At 34.6% G+C, this 22,466-nt stretch overlaps 3 protein-coding genes and 1 pseudogene across 3 annotated transcripts; all 4 read right to left on the bottom strand.

Moving 5' to 3' along the window:
• Positions 1 to 4,477: 4,477 nt before the first annotated feature.
• LOC132299712 (probable glutathione S-transferase) lies at positions 4,478 to 6,497 on the bottom strand. Its single transcript, XM_059796500.1, has 2 exons — positions 6,106 to 6,497; positions 4,478 to 5,084 (listed from the first exon to the last, which is right to left on the bottom strand). The coding sequence occupies exons 1-2, from the start codon at positions 6,415 to 6,417 to the stop codon at positions 4,737 to 4,739; spliced, it is 660 nt and encodes a 219-aa protein (XP_059652483.1). The 5' UTR covers positions 6,418 to 6,497; the 3' UTR covers positions 4,478 to 4,736.
• A 9,491-nt stretch (positions 6,498 to 15,988) lies between these two features.
• LOC132299705 (glutathione transferase GST 23-like) lies at positions 15,989 to 16,998 on the bottom strand (annotated as a pseudogene).
• Positions 16,999 to 18,294: 1,296 nt separating this feature from the next.
• Positions 18,295 to 19,146, bottom strand: LOC132274193 (uncharacterized). The gene is made up of 2 exons (XM_059775406.1): positions 18,990 to 19,146; positions 18,295 to 18,896 (listed from the first exon to the last, which is right to left on the bottom strand). Exons 1-2 carry the CDS (start codon positions 19,144 to 19,146, stop codon positions 18,295 to 18,297), a joined length of 759 nt encoding a protein of 252 aa, XP_059631389.1.
• Positions 19,147 to 20,227: 1,081 nt separating this feature from the next.
• On the bottom strand, positions 20,228 to 21,755 carry LOC132299687 (probable glutathione S-transferase). The gene is made up of 3 exons (XM_059796456.1): positions 21,600 to 21,755; positions 21,414 to 21,566; positions 20,228 to 21,183 (listed from the first exon to the last, which is right to left on the bottom strand). The coding sequence occupies exons 1-3, from the start codon at positions 21,753 to 21,755 to the stop codon at positions 20,824 to 20,826; spliced, it is 669 nt and encodes a 222-aa protein (XP_059652439.1). The 3' UTR covers positions 20,228 to 20,823.
• Positions 21,756 to 22,466: the final 711 nt, after the last annotated feature.

The raw sequence follows: 22,466 nt of genomic DNA, 5'->3' as shown, positions 1-22,466 counted from the left end.
AATTTATAGTTTTACAAAAGGAGTATCTTATTTTACAGATATTGAAAAATGGCATAAATTCTAAAAACGTGAATTAATGTTTTTAGAAGCATTATCCAATAAGTTGTCTTTTTGTGGGACATATATACAAGTATGGACTTATTATTTTTATTTATATTTTCCAGAGAGCCTTTCCTCAAAACTTTTATTTATTTGCAATACTTTCGTTGACTAAACTACCTTTGATAGCCAATCAACTTTAAAGTTTAAACAATTCGAGGACATTGAATGATTGTGAGATTGGCACAATGATGGTTTTGTTTATGGTGTGGTCAGGGCTGTGATGCGTTTGTGTCCATTTCTCTATTATGGTGTGTTTTGTTTCTATGGTATGTAGATGCCGTACGGCTTTGCCAGGAAAAAAAAGAAATAATATATATATATATATATATATATATATATAATAAAGTGACAAAAGTGCAAAAAACCTCCCTGCATTATTCACTTTATTACAAATACTCCCGAACTACAAAAGTGTGCAAATAATCCCTGAGACTTACCGGATCAATTTTTTCGGCCTATGTTGATTTGAAATGACCGAAATAACCTTACTTATTTCATTATATAAAATAGAAAAAAAAAACCTAATTATAAATTACCAATTATACCCCCACTAACTTAAATTATCCTAAATTATGAATCTAAGCAAGCCCTGACACTTGCCGGCCTAATTGACGACCTCCACAAAACGAAGCAAGCCCTAACACTTGCTGGCGACATGCTCGACCGTGGTGGAGATAAGATCAAGATCCTTTACTTCATCGAGAAACTGAAGCACGAAGCCAAGAGGAGTGGCAGGAAAATCATCACCATAAACGGCAATCACAAGATCATGAATGAAAAAAGTGGACTGCCAGTGACAATAAATTTATTTTTTGTCGACGGTGGGAAGAACAGTGAGACTAGAGGACTCTGCGGTGCAGAAAGCTTTGTATAACCCATCGCAACGAGTAAGGATATGCTCGGGACGACGAGTTGAGGAAGACGACGAGAAAATATATCGGCCGCGTCTGTAGGCTTTGGGCAGCGGTAGAGGGTGGTGGTGAGAGCGATGTCAGAGGATTCCCGGCTGCGGCAACAAAGATGACAGGACGACTCGCGGCAGAGAGCGTGGAACAGCGGTGAGCTCGACTGTTGGTGGCGATTGGTTCGGCCATGGATGACTCGGCCTTGAATGGCTCTAGCTGACTGTGATCAGACCGGCGGTGGCGATGGCAGAGAGCTCGGCTAAGGGCGAGCAGGGAGCTGGGCACGGACTGGGTCGGATGAAGGCTTGGCGTTGTTGGGTTTCTGATGAGCTCAATTTGTTGAGCAACGGAAGAAGCGGTCTGATGCGTAGGAGAGTGCGGTTATCGGAGAGGTTGAGAATGGAAACCAAGGCTTCATAGTTTCGATGAGATGATGGGTGATTCAACTTGCCACCTACGCGCTCGGGTGATTCAACTTGCCACCTACGCGCTCCTATACAACAATTGCCTTTACCAAACATAACCAAGAACATGGAATTTTTAACGCAAACAAGTAATCTAGCGGGTTTGATGAAAAAGGGCAGTAGAATGATTTTATGAAATAATATGAAGACCCTATTTTTGTATCATCAAAGATTCAATGTCTATATACTACTGAATCTATATATATATATATATATATATATATATATATATATATATATATATATATTAAAAAGGGCAGTTTGGGTATTATCATAATTTCAACAGGCGCGTGACTTTACACACGTCGAAAAAATTGATCTGGTAAGTCTTAGGGGGGTATTTGCACACTTTTGTAGTTCAGTGGGGTATTTGCAACAAAGTGAATAGTTCAGGGATTTTTTTGCACTTTTGCCTAATAAAGTAAATAAGCAATTGTACCGTTCACACCTTTATTTGACTTTGTCAGAGCACCTCATTTGAATATTCAGAGAACCTTTATCCTTGCCCGAAACACATTGTAAGATGTGTGTATATTTTAGGATAAATTGCACTCACATTCCTAAGTTTTTGGTTAACGCCACTCAGTGGATGGTCAACACGCTTGTTTATATTGACACCCACTGAGGTTTCAACAGTTTACATACACACCCCCTCTAAACCTCTAACACTCGAGAAAATGACCATTTAACCCTTTGACTTGATCAGCAAATACAAGTGTAAATTACCAATCTAAATTTTGAAGGAACAAAATAACCTTCATTTTTCATTCTCTCTTTCTCCAAAAGATCATAAAATGTAGATATATACACAATACATTTATACACGCCACCATTGTCTTAAATGCCATGCACTCCCATGATTTGTTGTGGCGGTCCTTGAACCACTACAAAATTCTCTCCGATTGGGGCTATGGACGCCTCTACACCATCATCGTCAGCTATACTTTCGCCGTGAACCCAAATGAGATGTGAACGCGTTGCGATAATCAGGGAATGTATGGTTTACCACTCCTAGTTCTTCAGACCCGGTCGGTTCAATAACAAGTCCAAGTTCTGGCGGCAGGCCGCAAACCAGAGAAAAGAAAAGCCATCAGATCGGCGTATGCCAGGTCTAAGCTCGGCTCTCCGTCGACGGCGAACCGCTCAAATTACTTCGAAGCTTAGAGCAAGTGATCCAATAACTTGCTCGGGCTATCATCAGCGGAGATATTTAGCTTCTCCATCGACTTCTTCTTGACGGAGCTTCGATCCGGTAATGGCTTTGACCGTGATGTCGACAGCAAAGGCAAAAGAGGTCACTTGGGACCAATGTTGTGGTTTTAGGGTTTGAAGTGACTTGGCTAGGGATGTTGACGGTAAAAGCAAAGGCAAAGGCAAAGTAGGTCACTGGGTTAGATCTGTTGTGTGGTGTTGTCGTCGGGAATGATTTGAAGCGGCGAAATTTTTGGCGGTGCTCCTTTAAGCAACTGAGATGAAATTCTTGGTTGGATGATGATTGGAGATAGTCGCGATCTATAATCCCTTTCTTTCTCGTACCCTCTCTGCGTATTTCTGGTGGGAGGAGGCGGCGGCGTGGGTGTAGGTCGTAGGTGGTAGTGAATAAAAAAAGGAAAAGGGTTGTGTCTTTTTGGGAGAGAATAGAACAGAGAGAACGAGTTATGTGTTTTTTTTTTTTGGGGTCTGGCCTCTTTTTTTTAGTGGGTGCAGCAGTGGCGGCGGCAGTGGTTGAGAAAGGGGATTACAGTTAAAAAAGATATGAAGTGGATTAAGGTGACTGAATAAAATAATCAGGAGTAAATATGACTTTTGAAATTTTAGGGGTGTCAATGTAAATAAATGCGTTGATTGTCCGCTGAATGACATTGACCGAAAATTTAAAGGGTGTGAATGTAATTTATCCTATATTTTATTGTGCAATTAAATTTAGAATTTAACGTATTAGATTGATAATGTACTTTGATGTGACAGAGTTAGTACTGGTGTTTTCTTTAGTATGTTTTTTTGGTTTTTTTTATTATTTTATTTTATGTTTTATCATGGACTTGTGAATTTTGAAGAGTTATTTAATTTTCCATTTTTCTTCTTTTGCATGGGTCACAAATACAACTAATACCGAGTTACTTGACATTGAACTCCCATAACATGCACAACGAAGCTTCACAATCTTTATATATATATATTTACTTCTTTTTATCTTTCCGTAAGAAGTTTCACAATCTTCCAATAGCATAATAATTTGGTTATTAATTGTCACATTTCAAAAATAAATCCACTATTTTATTATATAGACATTTTCTAATAGCATAATAATTTATTTTTAGTGCATTTAAAAATTCCTATTAAAATTGAATATTTTCTTCTCTAGATATTAGCCAGTGGATTAGAAGTTTAGAATGTGACTATTTTCTTCTATAGATATTTTCCAATAGCATAATAATTTATTTTTAGTGCATTTAAAAATTCCTATTAAAATTGAATATTTTCTTCTATAGATATTAACCAGTGGATTAGAAGTTTAGAAGTTTGTTTGGTTCAATTTTTTTATAACAGTTTTTTTTATAAATAATTAAAAATCAGAAAATTATCATAAAATAGAAAATTGTACAGAAATTTGTTTGATTTATTTATTTAAAATATTAATAAAAAAAGTCTTAGAGAACAGTCTTACTAAAAAAAAGTCTTAGAGAATAGTCTTTTTTTAGTTATGTAAAAATAAACTATTTTTAAAAAGAGAGAGAGAGAGAGAGAAAAAAAAAAAAAAAAAAAAAAAACCAATTGTGCGTATCCTATTGCCTCAACGCAGCAAAAATCATAACCACATCTTCCATCAATGTCGTTACTCTAATGTGATTTGGAATTCTCTTCAAGCCAAATGTGGATTCTATACAAACCCAAACAATTTTGGGCATCATCTAATTGAAAGCAAAAATTGAAAGTTATTGGATCACTTGCAAGCTTCGTGCACCACGTTTTGGAAGGAAAAGAACAATAAAATTTTCATCAACATTTAAATCTGAAAGTTTTTTCTATTATAATTTTACAATATTTCCTCTTACAATACATGGTTTTTTTTGTTCACCCTTAATTCATAAATATCGCCCCTTTATATAATCACACAATGGAGCACACACAAAAGAGAATCTAACATTTCATATGAAAAACAAGTAATGTTGCCTCGTTCCGAGAGCAGTTGCTTTGTGCAAATAATGATCTAACATCATAAATATTCAAGTCAACTCCTCTTAGTACTCTTAATTAACAGAAATTAACATATACCGAGCACCTTCTCCCTAAACCATTTGAGATGGGTCAATAGTTTTTCGCGATTCGGAAGATTTTCTTTGATGACCGTAACTTGTTTAAAATTTTGAACCCATGCACACAAGCGAGGCAAAGTGCTTGGTTCTAGCAGTTTTACACCAACCACTTCTTCCATGCATTCGAACCCATAAGCAAACCATCCAAATGAGATGTCTACTAATCCTATTGCGCCGCCGCCAAAGAACTTGTTATCTCCAAGCCCTTTCTCTTCCATGATTTTCAGCACTTCCAATGCTTCTTTGATCGCTTCCTCTTGTTTCTTTCCACTTCCATAGGTGAAAAATTTGAGAGCCTAAATGTGAGCGCAAATATATAATTCTTCTTATCAATAGTATATAGTAGAACAAAACAATAATATTAAGAATGATTTGCAAAAAAATTCTCTCAACTTTCATGAGTTTAAAAATACCACTCGGACCCAGCTCCTCTAAGTTCATTCTGTATACAATATCTTAAGTAGAAATGCTAGGAGTTACACATTGTGTCCTTTTTGTTGTTATATCAATAGTTGTGGTTCAAACACAACTTAGTAAATATACTTGGAATTATTTAGAATCAGAATGGTTTACATTTTACATCAAAGGGTCCTTGACCTCCCTCTTTCTCTTCAAAGGGAAGGGGTTTTGAATCGGGACATCGACAAAAAAATGTGTGTGTAATCTATGTAACAGCCTCTCAACCATTGATTTAGAATATATTTTTCAATGTATGATAGGGAGAATCAATGGATTCACTTCTCAATGCAATTAACCCCCCTATTACTTGAAAGTTGCTCTTATCCAATTAAAGTGCCCATAAAATACATATAATTTACCATTTTACCCTTCAAGACATAGAAATAAAAGAGCATTTGTTGTGAAATGACAAAAGACGACAAAAAAAAAAATAGGGCAATATATATGTACATATATGATATGAAATATGGATAATCCATTTACATTACAATTCAATTCATGGATCTAAAAACGAGCTAGTATCCTTTTGATCAATAAAGAAAGGTCTTATAGTGATTTTACATCCAAAACTTTCAATTTTCTATCACTATTGTAATTGTCCAAAAATAGTAGAGACATCTGCAAATTTTTGGAATGGTATAGGAGCTTTTTTTGAAAAAATAAAAAATCAGAAAGGTTTTCTATGTGCAAAAAGGAACAAGTATGTTTGAGGTCTTTTACCTAAAAAAAAAAAAAAAAAGGGTATGTTTGAGGTCAAACGAGTGGTGTTTAGGGAACTACATATATGTGCAAGGCTTGTGTGGTCTCTAAGCAATCTGCTAAGTACTCAGAAAGATCAATGATCTGTAACAAATTTACCTTCCGATCTTCTCCAAATTGAATCCAAAACCGAGCCATGGCTCTCTCGTAGGCATCTTCCGGCAGCAACGGGTTCTCCGGCCAAGTCTCTTCGATGTACTCAAGAATAACGCCGGACTCAACAATTGGTTTGCCGCCATGAACAAGCACAGGAATCTTCTTGTGAATTGGATTATACTGTAAAAGCAGTTGAGTCTTGTTGGAGAGGTCTTCTTCTATGTACTCATACTTCACACCCTTTAGTTTCAGAGCCCATATCACTTTGTGGCTAAAAGGGCTAGCCCAAAATCCATGTAGCTTTACTTCTTCCATTGTTTGGTGGTTTGTCTATCACCAGCACAAGTCAATTTATAATGGCAAATGCTTCCTTCTTGCTTAGGTACTACTTTTCAAATTTGGAAATTATAGGGAGAAACCTTATAAGTCAAGGTTTTAGTTTGTGCCATGATCTTTCAGGTAATTCATTTGTATCCCTCTTTTTGTTCTCCATGTGCAAGAAAAAGAAAGAAAGAATCAAATTTTATTTTACTTATGGGTAAGAAATACATTCATACCCACTTTTGTCGTTAGGAATATTTCAACTCTTACTTTATACTTTAAAAAATGCGAAATGATTACTAGATCACAAAACCTTGAAGAAGTATACCAAGTATACCGAATATATATTTGCCTTTCCAACACTCCCAAGGTTTATTAGCAAGAAGAATAAATGAAAAATACGAGGTTAGTACAGGAAATTTGTGAACAATTTATGGTTTGACAGAAATAATATTTTATTTTAAGAATATTGAAAAAAGGCTTAAATTCTCAAAAAGGGAATTGATTTGAGAAGCATTAATCCAATAAGTTGTTTTTCGGGGGAGATTATTGATTTAACAAATTATAAGGCCCTTTGCTCAAAACTTCTATTTTTTTGCAATACTTTTGTTGACTAAATTGCCTTTTGATAGCGAATCAACTTCAAACTATTTGAAGAAATTGAATAATGGTGGAATACCACACTGTCATGCTGACTACTAGCTAGTATGTACTTGCAAGGTTGCACACCTTTTTTTGACTTTATGGACTTGCCTCATTTGAATATTCAGACCACCTCAATCTTCTCGAGTATATATATTCAGGCGCGTCATATTATTATTGTACCAATTTAAGTAAAATACTTGGTATAATATATTTTTTAATAATATAGCGCATGACATATCCAATATCTGCTTATCCTCTGCAACACACATTGTAAAGTGTTTTTGTATTTTATTGGGCAATTAAATTGACCAGAAACACCATAACATTCAGAATATAATTTGGATTAATTTAAAATATTGCATTCTCAATTAAAATTGTTGTCAGGTTTAAATTTGTATAATATGTTATGTGTGTTGTATTTTTAGAATAATGTATTGCTTGTCACGTTTTGCATTGCTGAAAGAAAATGTTTGATGACACTTATTTATACACGCTCTAAGATGTAATTTAAAAATTATAAATAAAGAAAAACATTTAATATATAAACGAGGGGAACACTATTAGATGCTAAATCCTAAGAGGGGACGTCCAATTGTGACGTCACACATGGTCTCCCAGGGAGAGGTTTGATGAGAGTTCACACTCTGGGTATAGTAGGAAGCCACTTTCATTGGCCTGCCCTTGACAATACAATTTACCATCAATAGGGTTGTTATAAACTATGGACCAACAATTTTAAAAAATAAGTTGTATAATGTATATGGTATGGTTAATAATTTTATTGTATTTTTTTTTTCTTGTATTATATATATTTTTTCTCATTTATATTGTATGAATTTTTATTTTTCTCATTTATTAATTTTGTAGAAATTATAATTACTAAGCGACATTTATAATTTAGGAATGAGTCATTACTTATGTTTAATGATTTTTAAAAAAATATTAAAAATTCAAAAACTACGAATCGGTGCATTTTGAACCCTATATCAAGGTTATCAAAATCGATAATTACGATAATAATTTTTATTACGCAAAGTTGATACATTCTCACTGAAGAAAGTTTTGTTGCAAATTGCAATGGGATGTGTAGGGGCTTGAAAATTTAAGCCAATTTGTGCCTTTTTGGGATGTTGTAGGGCTAGGTCCATTCTATTATAACCCACTTTTTGGGGTTGTACAAATCTTTATACAAGTGCTATTTACCATTAAAAAAAGAAAAAAAGAAAAAGAAAAGAATAGCCAGCCCTGTTTCTTGTACATGACCATTGCAATTCATCATAACCTCCCTATTCATAGGGTCCCTAATTTTTATTTGTGGAGACTAATTAGTAATATGAAAATAAATTTTTTTTTTAAAAATAGAGTGTAATCTTCTCTTTATATTAGAATTTTGAAAAGCATATCTAAATAAAAATATTTATAAATTAATTAGAGTATCTAAAAAATCACCAAATGCACAAAATCAGAAAAACAATAGGATTGTTATAAACTATAGACCAACAATTTTTAAAAATAAGTTGTATTATATATATGGTAAGGTTAATAATTTTATTGTATATATTTTTCTTGTATTATATACATTTTTCTTATTTATATAGTATGAATTTTTATTTTTCTCATTTATTATTATTTATTAATTTTGTATAAATTATAATTACTAAGGGGACATTTAGAATTCAGGAATGAGTCATTATTTATGTTTAATGACCTTTAAGAATTTAATAAAAATCACTAAAATTTATTAAAAATTCATCTTTGTTAAATTATATTATAAAAAATAAGAATCAGTGCATTTTGAACCCTATATCAAGGTCAAGAAAATTAATAATTACGATAATCAATTTTATTACGTAACATACAGTCTCACTAAAGAAAGTTTTGTTGCAAATTGTAATGGGATGTGTAGGGGCTTGAAAATTTAAGCCAATTTGTGCCTGTTTGGGATGTTGTAGGGCTAGGCCCATTCTATTATAACCCACTTTTTGGCGTTGTACAAATCTTTATACAAGTGCTGTTTACCATTAAAAAAAACGAAAGAAAGAAAAAAACAAAAAAAGAAAAGAAAAGAAAGAAAGAAAAAAAAGAAAAGAATAGCCAACCCTGTTTCTTCATGACAATACAATTCATCATAACCTCCCTATATATTACAGCGTACCTAATTTTTATTTGTGGAGACTAATTACTAATATGAAAATAAATTTTTAAAAAAAAATATCGTGTAATCTTCTCTTTACATTAGAATTTTGAAAAGCATATATAAATAAAAATATTTATAAATTAATTAGAGTATCTAAAAAATCACCAAATGCACAAAATCAGAAAAACAATGGAGAGAATCACATGAATTATATTCCGAATTATTTTAACATTTCTTAAAATGTGGACTTCCAAAAGTAAGACGTGAAATTCTAATATTCAATTTTGGGTAAAATGCAAAAAAAATCCCTAAGCTATTGGTGTATTGCGAAAAACCCCCTAAAATACAAAAAAAAAAAAAAAAAAAAAAAACTCCCTTAAGCTATATATTTTTTGCATTTTACCCAGACAGTTAACCTTCCAGTACCAAAAAAATTCAAAAGACAATGGTGCCCTTATAGAAAAACGACATAGTTTCAAGGGTTCATGGACTTAACTTGCTGATTTGTAAAGTAAATTCTCAGAGGCCAATAAAATCGCAAACGCAACAGTAGAGATGGTTGTCTCTCTCTCTCTCTATATATACATTATACACACAGCATTCATTTTTTTTTCTCTCAAGTTAATGGATGATAGGCGTAGCTCTCAAAAGCCACTATCCTTGACCACCACAATCCCTATAAAACCCAACTCTGAAACTGACCACTCAGTTCCTATATTCACCTGAGTAATTCATCCTAACCTTTTTGTTTTGTTTTCTTTTTTTATAACAAAAAGGATTTTTGTGCTTTGAGAAGATTGTAACTAGAATATAAATTTAATCACAAAAATTGATTTTGTCATTGAACAATGTTTTCCTCTTACATGCTTGATTTGAACCGTGGGATATGAAGTTTGCGTGGATGATATAGAGTGGCGGAAATTGGGTTAAGCTAAGTTGCATGGATTATTATTTATTTATTTATTTATTATTATTATTTTTTTGGTCGAATAAGTTGCGCGCAGAGATGGTCCAGATGGATGTGTGTATAAAAATATATATACAAATAGTGATAGAGAGGTGAGAGACGACAGAGAGAAGAGACATCGTGTTTGGGTGTGTGGGGTTGGTTATAAGGTGTTTGGGTGTGGGGTAGGTTATAAGGTGTTTGGATTGATCAGCATCAAGAATTTTGAAAATCAAGGATTGCAGATGGGTAAATCGTGTAGTATATACCCATTAGGGGAATCCACTCCTCAGACGACATCCACCACTCCGATCCCAGCAACAGATTCGCGCGGCCACAAGATCTCATATTCTTGCAACCCAAAATTTGAATGCCCTTTTATTGGACTCAATTAGAGAAGGTGAATTTTACCATTGCTCGATCTCTCCGTTCTCTCTCTTCGATTGATTGATTATTCCTCAGCAATCACAAGTATGATATGTATATATATATGTGGACAGAGGGAGAATGACAGAGATGAGCGAGCTATATATATATATATATATATATATATAGATGGGTTCAATTTGGCCAACAAGGTTAAATTCGACTGTAGCAAGTTTTTTTTTTTTTTTTAATTTATACGAGGAAGATGATGAACAGTGTTTTTATATCTCCTTCTCTCTCTATATATGTATAATAGACAGATGGATAAGGTTGTGTTTGGGATGTTATAGAAGTTAAAGAGGGGTTTGACCATTTGACTGTTGTGGTGGGGTAATAGAGTCTTTTTGTGTTCATAAGGATATTATAGTCATTAAATAGTATATTGTGTGTCATCTGAAATTTTAATTTTCGCCGAATGGGGCTATCTGCAACAAAAAGCATAGTTTAAGAGGTTTTTTGCAACTTTTATAGTTTAGGAGGATTTGTTTCATATTAGTTAATAATTCAGGGGGTTTTTGCATTTTACCCTTCAATTTTTTACTATAAATTTTCGAAGAGCCACGTGTTTAAATCTAGTTAGTATTTGAAAATTAACTATTTATAAGAATCTATCTAGATAGGATTCCGAACAGAAACGAGACCATGCGGGGACTAAGGACCAAATTTTTTTTTTTTTTGGTTTGGGCGAAGGTGAGCTCTGATTTGGGTGCGATCTGGGATTAATTTGGTTTTGTTTATAATTGGTGATGGGGTTGTGTTTGGTGGACGAGCAGTGGTGTTTGATTGCGAAATTGGCTTCAGTGTGTTTGATGGAATTGTTGACGCTGCAGAGAATGGAACAAAGCCTGAATTAAAAATAGGGTTTCTGAATTCAATAGAGAGAAAATTAGGGTATGAACAAATTCTGGGTTCTTCTTCTCTTGGTGCTATATATGCCTGCCTATGTGCGTACAACTGTGTGTCTATATATGAACATTAGCCTTTTGAGCATAGTTGCAGTTGCAGATCAGAGGAGGAAGAAGAAAGCACAAATTAGAGAGAGAATGAAGAACGGGGAGAAGATACGGCTGTTTTGGTTCCTTTAAAAATGTTAGTAACGAGGTCAAGCCCTAATAGTTGGGTAACACCTAACTTAATTTTAATTTTATTTTTGGACACATGTTTCGCATTGATTGGGTCACACAGCCAACTTGGTTGAACTGGAGTAACTATTTATAAGAATCTATCTTTTAGGAATTTTAAAAAAATTCGGTGCTTAGTCCCGCATAGTCTCGTTCCTGTTCGGAATCATATCTAGAATGAAAATCAATTTTGTCCAATGATTCCTTCTCATATTGCTCTACCCATTCGCGCGCGTGTACTAGTGAGGGACTCTCTGTATGACGTCTGCAAGATTCTAATTCATTCTTTCTCATATTGTTCCCACAATCTCACTCCGCCCCACATAGGCACCTTACTTAGCACTGAAGATGTAATTCCATAGGAATTCACTCATAATATCTTAATGTTCAACAAAAGTGATTTAGGACTTAAATCCAACCCAAACAACAAGAGCCAATTATTCTTCCAGTATCACTTACCAAGTCAAAGAGACCATATGTAACTCTTTGAAATTCCTTTTGGCTCCCTCCCAGTTAGATATTTAGGCATTCCTTTGATTACATCCAAACTTTCTGCTCTTCATCGTAAAGTGCTCACCCAACAAAATATCTTACGGGTCCAATAGAAGTCTCTCGGAGATTCCAAATCATCCGATCCACTCCAGTATAAACTCATTTTGGACTAATCTGTGAGATATTAATTTAGTTGTAATTTTTATTTTGAGAATATTACATTGGTGAGGACACGTTTTTGATATATGTGAGTTTGGGTGTTAGGCAATTGAGGAAATATTCATGTTTCAATTTTTCGAAGTGCCCTGTCACACCGAAATCGGTCCAGTTGCAGTCTTTGTTACCCAATTTTGGTTCTGAAGAAAATCTTTTTGGCGTAGCGGAATCGGTCGTGTTCTCAGACAACCAGTTGCGCTGTTGGGTTACAAATTATATTTTTAACGTTAACTCACTGACTCTAAGCAACCAGTCACGTTAAAACAGAACCGATTGCGCTGCTGCTTTTGGAAACTTGATTCAGATGAATTACTTACTTGCGCCAAAACCGGAACCAGTTGCGTGTCCCTGGAATGTTTATGGTAATTGCAATTGAATTCCAATTGGGTTTCCTTTTTTGTTAGTTTTTGGCATATGTTTATGCACAAAATTAACTTGTATTACAAGTGTTTTTGGGTCTCTCCAAATTCTATATAAACACTTTTACTCTCTAGGTTTCGGATGACTTTTTGGAACTTAAATTTTAGAGATTTTGTGAGAGCTTCCAGAGGTATTATTATTCAGAAAATCAATTTAATTTTTTTAATTTTATTTTTTAGAGTACAAGTGATCTAGGGTGATGTTCTCTATTTGATAAGAATGAGAGTATAATTGATGATTTAACTATTCTAAGAAGCAAAATTTTATTTGCCTCCGCATAAATATTAATTTGAAGAAGATGGATGTTTTGATTACACATTGAAGGGGTCAAAGTATTCGTGGGGTGTTGTTGATCAAAGTCAAGGGAGTAAGACTGAAGTTGAGAGTTGTGGGATGGAGGAGTCACAAAGTCAGAGGCGTTTAGCAAATTGGGTCTTGATAGAGTGAAGGGGGCTGTGAGTCTGAGTCGAAATTCATTCCACTTTGCTTCATATATAGTGGATTGTTTCTCCTAGGACAACGTGAAAATCCTCGAGGTTTTTCCAATTGGTTTTCCTAGCTAAAAATCCTGATGTCGTCCCTCAAACTTTACTTTACTTGTTTACTTAATTCTATTTATTTTTGTGGTTGTGGATGTTTAATTGATCATAATTGTGGGTAATTAAAACAATCACAAAAATTGGGCAAGTTGACCTATTCACCTCCCTCTAGGTCCTTTAGAGAGTTGATTCACAAATTATTCAACTAACAGCTTTCGCACCGCGCTACTCACATGTATAATCTTCTCATTTTACCTGCAAAAGTCATCAAGGATATGAACAGTATTAGGAACAAGATTCTACAAATTTTTTTTTTTGAGGTTTGGACCATCAATGTCTTGTTAAGATAGCTGTAAATTAGGTGAATTAATTAGTGTTGACTTTCTTTGTAAATCTTTTCTGTAATTGATAGGTTTTCTATAATTAAGGAAGTTGATTGTATTAGGTTATTTGTTCTCCACACTTATAAATCAGTATATATACCTCCATTGGGAGAAGAATAAGATCATCAAAATATTAAACCTTAAAATTCTTCATGGTATTAGAGAAGGTTTGAAAAACCCGTCTAAAACTTCCTCAAATCCGAATCGCACTGTAACCCATAATCTGAAGCCATACTTTGTTGTTGTGATCCCTGTCATCCATGGCCAAGGACAACAACAAATTTGAATTTTCAACCATTCCCGAACAACCCCAGGTTATACATGTTCAGTCAGAAGGTTCTGGTTTCAATGCCGGAATCACCCTTAATGAATCCAACTATGACGTTGTGAGATATATATTTTGTAATTGGCTAATTTCAATGTCAAAACAAGTCCGATCGAGTTGTAATTTTTCGGTTCAAAATTTCAAAGATTGAAGATCGGATGCGGATTTGAAAAAGGTTAAGTGTTCATGATATACTACAACTTCGAGATGATGAGAACAATGATTTAGGAAGTTTTGAGGAGTATTGAGAATATTTAGGAAGGGTTTTGAAAGGTTCGAAACAAGTTTTTATATTTTGTTTATCTTGAACTGGTCCAAGATTTATCGAATACGTTCAACATCAGCAGAATTGCCTAAGCTTCAAGACTGGCCATCTTGAACCGGTTCAAGGGGACTGAACCGGTTCAAGAATCAGTGGGATTCATTACTGGCCTTCTTGAATCAGTTCATCCCCTTTGAACGGTTCAAGGTCTCATGGTAGCATTCTTATTTTAGTTCCCTTCTTCTGAATGTTTCCTTTTTGATCCCAACTTCCTTCCAAGTCCTATGCACGAAATTTATCATATTTTTTAAGGGACTAGAACTTTCAAAACTCTATATAAATCATGTCATATACATTGGTTTGGGGATGACTTTAGGGGAAATCAATTCTATATTTTGAGAAAGTCTTTAGAGAGAGAAAAATTCAGAAAATCAAATCTGATTATTCTGAATTTATTTTTGAGAGCACACATATATATTCATGAGTAATTTAGTTGTGTTGTTCTCTATCTCATCGGAATTGGAGCTATATTGAGGATTCAGAGATTCCAGATAATCAGCAGGATTTAATTCTTCTACAATCGTGTTCAGATCTTGAAGAACAGAAGTAAAAACGATCACACTTTGAAAGGGTTGAAGCATTTGAGGAGTGTTGTTTGATCTACCTGCTACTCTTCTACAAATACCAAGCACAGGCCTAAGGTCAAGTTGCTGTTGGACGGGGAGTCGCAAAACCAGAGGATTGTCAGCAATTGGTGTTTGGTAGAACGATAGGCCAGGTGTGAGCCAGAGTCAAAGTTCGGTCTACTTTGTTTCAAACATAATGGATCAGTTTACTTTGGACTGCATAGTCCACGAGATTTTTCCCATGCAAACAGTTAACGTATTTTATCAACTGGGTTTCCTCGCTAAAATTCTGGTGCAATCTCTCTAACTCTAACTTGTTTTACTTTAAATATATTTGTGATTGTGGATGTTTAAATTGATCATATAATTTAATCGATCATAAATTGAGCAAGTTGACCTAATAATCAGATCTAGATCATTCAAGGAGTTAATCACAATTAAAATCAACTGAATGTTTCTGCACCCGGCGTAACTCTTGTTTCACAGGCGTATAGTCCTAGATCATAGAGATGCATATTGCAGGACGCGAGAAACTTGAGTATATTATTGGCAAAACACCTAAACTCGAAGTTACTGATGCCTCTCATGTAAAGTGGTATGCAAAAAATTAGATGTCAAGGGATGGTTGTTGATTGCTATGTCACCGGAAATCATGAAGCACTATCTCCGGTTGTGCATCGCACGGGAAATTTGGAGTGCTCTCTCCAAAGCATTCTATGATGGGTCTGATGAATCACAGATCTTCGCATTGAATCAACGAGCCTTTTCCACTAAGCATAGTTGTCGGCCTCTGTCAATTGGATCATTGTGATAAAATTGTCATGAAAAATCCCCATGATGTTAGCTGATGTATTTTATTTTACCACTCGCAATAGTACAAATCCTTTGCAGGATAGGCCCACTTAGAGGGTGTCGAACCTTAAGAACTATGGTGGTTTTATCAAGTCTAAAATTAATTTCTATTTTAATTTAGAAGAAAGTTGTGTTTGTTTTGTTGCAATTTACTGGCATGAAAAGAACATTTTCAAGATACATGCTACTTTGTTGAGTTTGTTATATGCTTCTCCCTGTAGCGTTTTAGATGAGCCAACACATTTTTGCGATTGGGCGGATTTTTTTTGATGACAGTAAGTTGTTTAAAATTTTGAACCCATGCACACAAGAGAGGCAAAGTTCTTGGTTCTAGCAATTTTACCCCAGTCACTTCTTCAATGCAGACTAACCAGTGAGCAAACCATCCAAATGAGATGTCAACTAATCCTATGCCATTGCCACCAAAGAACTTATCTCCAAGCCCTTTCTCTTCTCTTATCTTTAGCACTTCCCTTGTTTCTTTGATTGCTTCCTATTGTATCTTTTCATTTCATAAAAGGGCAAACAATTTGGGACCCTATATACAAATATCTATTTACATTAGGGTTCAATTCATTGATTAAAAATGATTTGAGCTTAGTTTCATCAATAAATAAAAGTATTATAGAGATTTTAGATCCAAAATTTTCAATTTCACGTCACTATTGTAATGGTTCGAAAACATAAGGGTGTATAAGGGCTTTTAGGCAAAAATGAAAGCTCCGGGAGATTTTCTACTAGTAAATCATAAAAGTTGATGATTTTTTTCTTTTTCTTTTTCAGTTGACGCTATGTAACAAATGGATTTCTTTGTACAAGAACTAACAAGCATATATGTACGTACTAAAAAAATGAACGATTTGTAACATAATTTACCTTCTCGTCCCCAAATTTAATCTAAAACCGAGCCATGGCGCTCTCGTAGGCATCATCCGGCGACAACGGGTTCTCCGGCCATGTCTCTTCTATGTATTCAAGAATAACAAGGGACTCCACAACTGGTTTGCCACCATGAACAAGCACAGCGATCTTCTTGTGAATTGGATTATACTGTAAAAGCAGTTGACTCTTGTTGGCGAAGTCTTCTTCTATGTACTCATAATTCACACCCTTTAGTTTCAAAGCCCATATTACTCTGTGACTAAAAGGGCTAGCCCAAAATCCATGTAGCTTCACTTCTTCCATTGTTAGGTGGTTTGTGTAGTACCAGGAAAAGTCAATTTTATAGTTGACAAATGCTTCCTTCTTACTTGGGCACTACATTTCCAACTTTTGGAAATTAGAGGAAGAAACCTTGTGGAGTCATGGTTTCCCTCCCCAACCCCCCCCCCCCCCCCCCCCCCAACACACACACACACACACACTACATTTCCAACTTTTGGAAATTAGAGGAAGAGACCTTGTGGAGTCATGGTTTTTAGTTTGTGCCAGGTTCTTTAAGCTATTTCGTTTAGAACCCCCCCCCCCCCCCCCCCCCCTTTATTATTATTTTTTTATTTTATGCCAAATGAATTAATTATGTGATCTAGATCTTTTACGACTTCTAGAGTAAAAAAAGACAAAATAAAAGACTTTTTGTTTGGGTAAGTTGGGTACGGTAATCTTATATATAAACAAGTGTGTGTGTGAATATATATATAAGAAGGCAAAAAAATACTTTTCTTCAAAAACTATAAATTCCTTGGAATGACTCTAAGAGGATTCAAACTCTCGATTTTCAATAAGTTAAAGGAGTATTTACAATAAAAATAAATGGAAAAGATTTTGTTAGCTTAGGAAAAGTAGCAATTTTTAGTTTGACAAAAAGAATATCTGATTTTAAGATATTGAAAAAGGTCTAAATTTTCAAAACGGGTATTGATATTAGAAGCATACTAAATAAGTTGTATTTGGAGGGCAGATTTACAAGCTTAGCCTTGAATTTTAATTTATTTATTATTTATTATTATTATTATTATTATTATTTTTTTTGAAGTACTAATTTTGTATTTGGAGGGATAGGGTCACAGGCACTAATTTTTTATTAAAGAAATTGAAGAGGGTTAAGTATAAATAAGACAAATTAAAAGGCCCTGTGCTCAAACTTTTATTTATTTAGAATACTCTTGTTCACTAAACAACCTTTGACAGCCAACCAACATTAAACTATTCAACGATTTTGAACTTTGGACACTGACATAGCCAAACGAAACACCATATGATTAAAAAGGAGGGAAGATACAGTCAGAGCTAAGAATGTCTAACAGTCACTTGGGCCAGATGCTCCACTCGAGATCTGAACATGCGGCTGTAAAAGCCTTTTTGCTCAACAAGAGCTACAACATGACCTTGGTGAGGCACCCAAGCCAAGGAGGAACCATTGCATAAACAAAGGGGTGAACGAACATCGTGAAAAAGAACACATAAAGCCTCATCATTTGCTTGGAGGCACATAACAGGCTGACAGTCCCCTTCCACGATGACATTGTGATACTCCCAAAGTCAGAGAAGAGACAAACATTCCCAAAGAATTAAGCCTTCCGCAAAAGATGGACTCCCAACATTTGAGAAGAAGAGGGAGGAAACTGTAACAGGCTGCCCGAAGTGGTTGTGCAAAATCATCCCCCCACCACATAATTTTCTGGATGAATCAAAAGCGGCGTCGAAGTTCAATTTGAATGATCCCTCTTCTGGAGCACACCATCGAGGAGGTGGAGAAAGAACAGGAGGAGAAAGAACAGGAGGACCAGAAAAAGAAAGCAACCGAGATTGCCGCGAGGCCTCCTGATACTCATAAAAATCCTGTAAAGCTTTGTTGGCAACCTCCAAAGGAGTCCATTTTTTATGATTAAACACAAGATCATTTCGGCTCTTCCAAATAGCCCAACAAGTAAATGCAGCAAGATTAAGACAGTCCTTCGGGAACTCGAACTTGGACCATAATTCAGACATTTCAAAAGAAGAAACTGTACCACGAAAATCCACCCGTAAGGGACTATGAATCCACACCATACTGGCAAATGAACATGAACAAAGGAGATGGTCAACTGATTCCACAAAGGACTCACAAAATGGGCATGAACACACCTCAGTGACCCCTCGGACTGACAGGAGCAAGTTCATTGGCAAACGATCATGTAGACTTTGCCAACTAAACAAAATAATTTTTCGAGGGAACTGTTAAGACCAAACCTTACCCCACATGCTGCATCGAGCTCCATCAAAACTGTTGCCTTTGGCCTCTGCCTCACATCGCTGCCGAGATAGAATAGAAAGAGCCACCCTGTAAGCACTTTTGACAGAAAATAAGCCATCAGAAGATGCCCCCCAAACTTTGTGATCAACCGCTCCCATGGAACTAAGTGGAATCTGCAAAATTAAATCACGATCACGCTTGTTGAACCAAAAAAAAAAAACATATTGATTAGTGTGTGTTTTCAGTGTTCACATTATTTTGATACGCACACAGTGCACAGCTCTTTTTTGACTTTCTGGAACCTCAAATCTGCCTATAAACATTACTTATTATATTTTGTTGTGTAATTAAACTACATAACACTATTACATTAAAATTACAAAACTATTGGATTAGATAATGTATTGCATTCTGGAATAAAATTTTTGCAGTTACATCTTTAAAGTAATTATATATATATATGATTGAGTACTGTCTTTAGTACTCCGGTGATCGAGAAGGCAGGATAGAATGCCAAAAAAAATTACTCTAGAGGGCCCTATAGTTCTTCCCGTGGACATAGTGGAGAGAAAATTCATCTCCATTCTTCAATTGAGAAGAAAGAATAGAATTCCTGAGGATGTTACTCTAGAAGAATATCTTTATGATTTGAATTTTAGCACTGTGAGGGTTTAGAGAGTGACGAGATGCTTTTTTTTCCCGGCCATCTGTCGACTTTTAGGTTTCCTTTAAACCCTTTCTATTTGCATGTCCTCTCCGTCCTGGATTTGGCCCCTCTTCAGGTGAACTTTAATTTTTTCCGCATTCTTTCTTTCCCTTCTGGCATCATCCGGCAGCAACGGGTTCTCCGAGTACTGTCTTGTAACTATATTTTATGATTGAGTACTGTCTCTAGTATTATTATTATTATTATTATTTTTATTGTTACTAATATATCCTTTCTAAGAAATTGTTTGCAATTAACTAGGATTAATCTTAAAATCCTATGGTTTTTAGTTGTGTACAGAGTGATTGTGTCAAACTCAATGAGAGTATATATATATATATATATATATATATATATATATATATTAGTTCCCTTACTCTTGATTATCTATGTAAGTTAAGCATAGACTTTATCATACCTCATAAAATAAATCCCAATACCCAATCCAAATGCCCCAATTCCATATCCATTGGCACATCAGCCGTTTCCATTGAAACTTGCACTTCGTTTCATAAAAGTTAAACCAATATGATCCAACCGTCTTGATCAGTTCAGTTTAGACAATATGATCGGATTGATTGGGTTTCAAATATATATATATATATATATTTTATATGTTCGTATTAGTTTCAAAATATTAGTAAATCGATTCCATCCAAACGTGTGCACCCATAACACAAACTAAGGAGATAGCATTAAAAAAAAAAAAAAGAAAAAAAAAAAGAAAAAGAAACAGAGTAACTCAATCTAGCATTCATATGAAATAATATTGTACTTGTGTCCAATGCTGAGTGACTATTTTTTATTAACTAGGCAAATGGCAAATGGCAATGGCTGTAAAAAAACCATCTAAATCCCCGCAAAAAGTCTGAAAACAGACAACAAAATATCTATACATATTTTTCTACATTTTATAATATATATTACCTCTTAAAAACACAATTTATTTATTTTATCACCTTCAGTACGTAGACTTAAATATCATCACACATTTAAACATAGGTAATTAAACAAATTTAGCATTCATATGGATCAAAATTCACCAACAGTTCTTTTTCTTGAGAGCTGCTTTTGTGATTCGATCTCCTTTATTAAATCCCTCACAACACGCTGATTTTCTAGCCAGGTGCTACTTTGCTGAATTTTTCATATGTTTCTCCATCAAGCATCTACAATATGCCATATATTTTTCGCGATCGGGAAGAGTTTCTTTGATCACTGCAACTTCCTTAAAATTTTGAACCCATGCACAAAATCGAGGCAAAATGCTTGGTTCCAGCAGTTTCACCCCTACTGCTTCTCCAAAGCACTCTAACCAGTAACCAAACAACCCAAATGTTATGTCCACTAGTCCTATGGCTTCACCTCCAAAGAACTTCTTATCTCCAAGGCCTTTCTCTTCTACAATCTTCAACACTTCCATTGCTTCTTCGATCGCTTTCTCTTGTGCCTCACCGGTTAAAAGGAAGGGATTAAAACAGGTACGACCCTAATTTAAGAGGGTAACAGATAATTGTTAAGCGGCCTTTTTCAACAAAATGATAAAAAAATAATAAAACGATTTGAGAGAATAATCTTTTATAATTATCTGAAAACATGTTTAAATTCTTGAGCATTGTTTTGAAAACTGATAGGTGATCTTACAAGAATATTGCATGTGCAAGTGCGTACAGAACCAATCTATTAAATTAAGATAAAAATATATTTATGATAATTTACCTTCTCTCCTGCAAATTTGATCCAAAATCGAGCCATGGCTTTCTCATAAGCATCTTCTGGCAGCAATGGGCTCTCCGGCCACGTCTCTTCGATGTATTCAAGAATGACGAGGGACTCCACAACTGGTTTACCACCATGAACAAGCACAGGGACCTTCTTTTTTTTTTTTAGTTAAAGCACAGGGACCTTCTTGTGAATGGGATTATACTGTAAGAGCAGTTGACTCTTGTTTTGGAGGTCTTCTTCCATGTACTCATACTTCACACCCTTTAGTTTCAGAGCCCATATTACTCTGTGGCTAAAAGGGCTAGCCCAAAACCCATGCACCTTCACTTCTTCCATTTTTAGGTGGTTTGTCTAAGTACTACGGGAAGTTAATTTATGGTGATTAATGGTGTTTTCTTGCTTGAACAGTATTCTTCCATGGTTAAGGTATCTTTTAGCTAATTTGTTTTCACCCCTCTTTTGGTTCATTTTATGTCAAATTAATTTTTTCATCTATATCATTTAACATCCTTCAACTCAAAATAATAATAAAAATAAAAAAAATAATAATACAACTAAACACTTATAGGTCATAAGAACTAGCTTTCACTTTATTTGACATTATTGGAATAGGGAATTAGAGAGTTATTAAATTTTACTAAGAGTAATGCAATTCAAGGGGAAGAAATGATCCCACTAAATCATGCGGTAAGGAAGTGATCAACATATACATATTGTTTAGTAATGCTCTTAAGAGAATCCTATCATGGGAAGTAGCATGAGCTTTCATTTTTTAACTCATGAATTGAAAGATACATTAAATAATTTATTTGACTTTTTACAAATTTTAAAAAACTGTTTCAATCCAAATGATTAAATAGAGCGTTACTCTATTATAAAATAGTTTTAAAAAATCTAAAATTCTTCATCAGCAAAAGGGTATTAATATGATTCTAAGAGCAATAGTGGAGTAAGTGATTAAGTAGAAAATTAAGAATATGTAGGGAGATATTTAGGGGAAAAAAAGTGATCATGAAGAAGGTTTGATATAAATAAGACAAATTAGAA

The sequence above is a fragment of the Cornus florida genome, unplaced genomic scaffold, assembly GCF_030987335.1.
Source record: "Cornus florida cultivar Cherokee Brave unplaced genomic scaffold, ASM3098733v1 CherokeeBrave_3.0.0_Hap2_Chr01, whole genome shotgun sequence".
NCBI classification, from domain to species: Eukaryota; Viridiplantae; Streptophyta; class Magnoliopsida; order Cornales; family Cornaceae; genus Cornus; species Cornus florida.
The sequence above is the reverse complement of the archived record's forward strand: the minus strand, read 5'-3'. Positions and strand labels throughout refer to the sequence as shown.

Bases quoted from the DNA above. Each gene is read 5' to 3' on its own strand.
- LOC132299712 (XM_059796500.1), bottom strand. From the start codon at position 6,417: ATGGAAGAAGTAAAGCTACATGGATTTTGGGCTAGCCCTTTTAGCCAC. The intron at 5,085-6,105 runs GTAAATTTGTTA...GCTCACATTTAG, and splicing joins AATTTGGAGAAGATCGGAAG to GCTCTCAAATTTTTCACCTA.
- LOC132274193 (XM_059775406.1), bottom strand. From the start codon at position 19,146: ATGGGAGCGGTTGATCACAAAGTTTGGGGGGCATCTTCTGATGGCTTA. The intron at 18,897-18,989 runs GTAAGGTTTGGT...TGCTCCTGTCAG, and splicing joins AGCTCGATGCAGCATGTGGG to TCCGAGGGGTCACTGAGGTG.
- LOC132299687 (XM_059796456.1), bottom strand. From the start codon at position 21,755: ATGGAAGAAGTGAAGGTGCATGGGTTTTGGGCTAGCCCTTTTAGCCAC. The intron at 21,567-21,599 runs GTCCCTGTGCTT...AAAAAAAAGAAG, and splicing joins ATAATCCCATTCACAAGAAG to GTCCCTGTGCTTGTTCATGG. The intron at 21,184-21,413 runs GTAAATTATCAT...CTCTTAAATTAG, and splicing joins TCAAATTTGCAGGAGAGAAG to GGTCGTACCTGTTTTAATCC.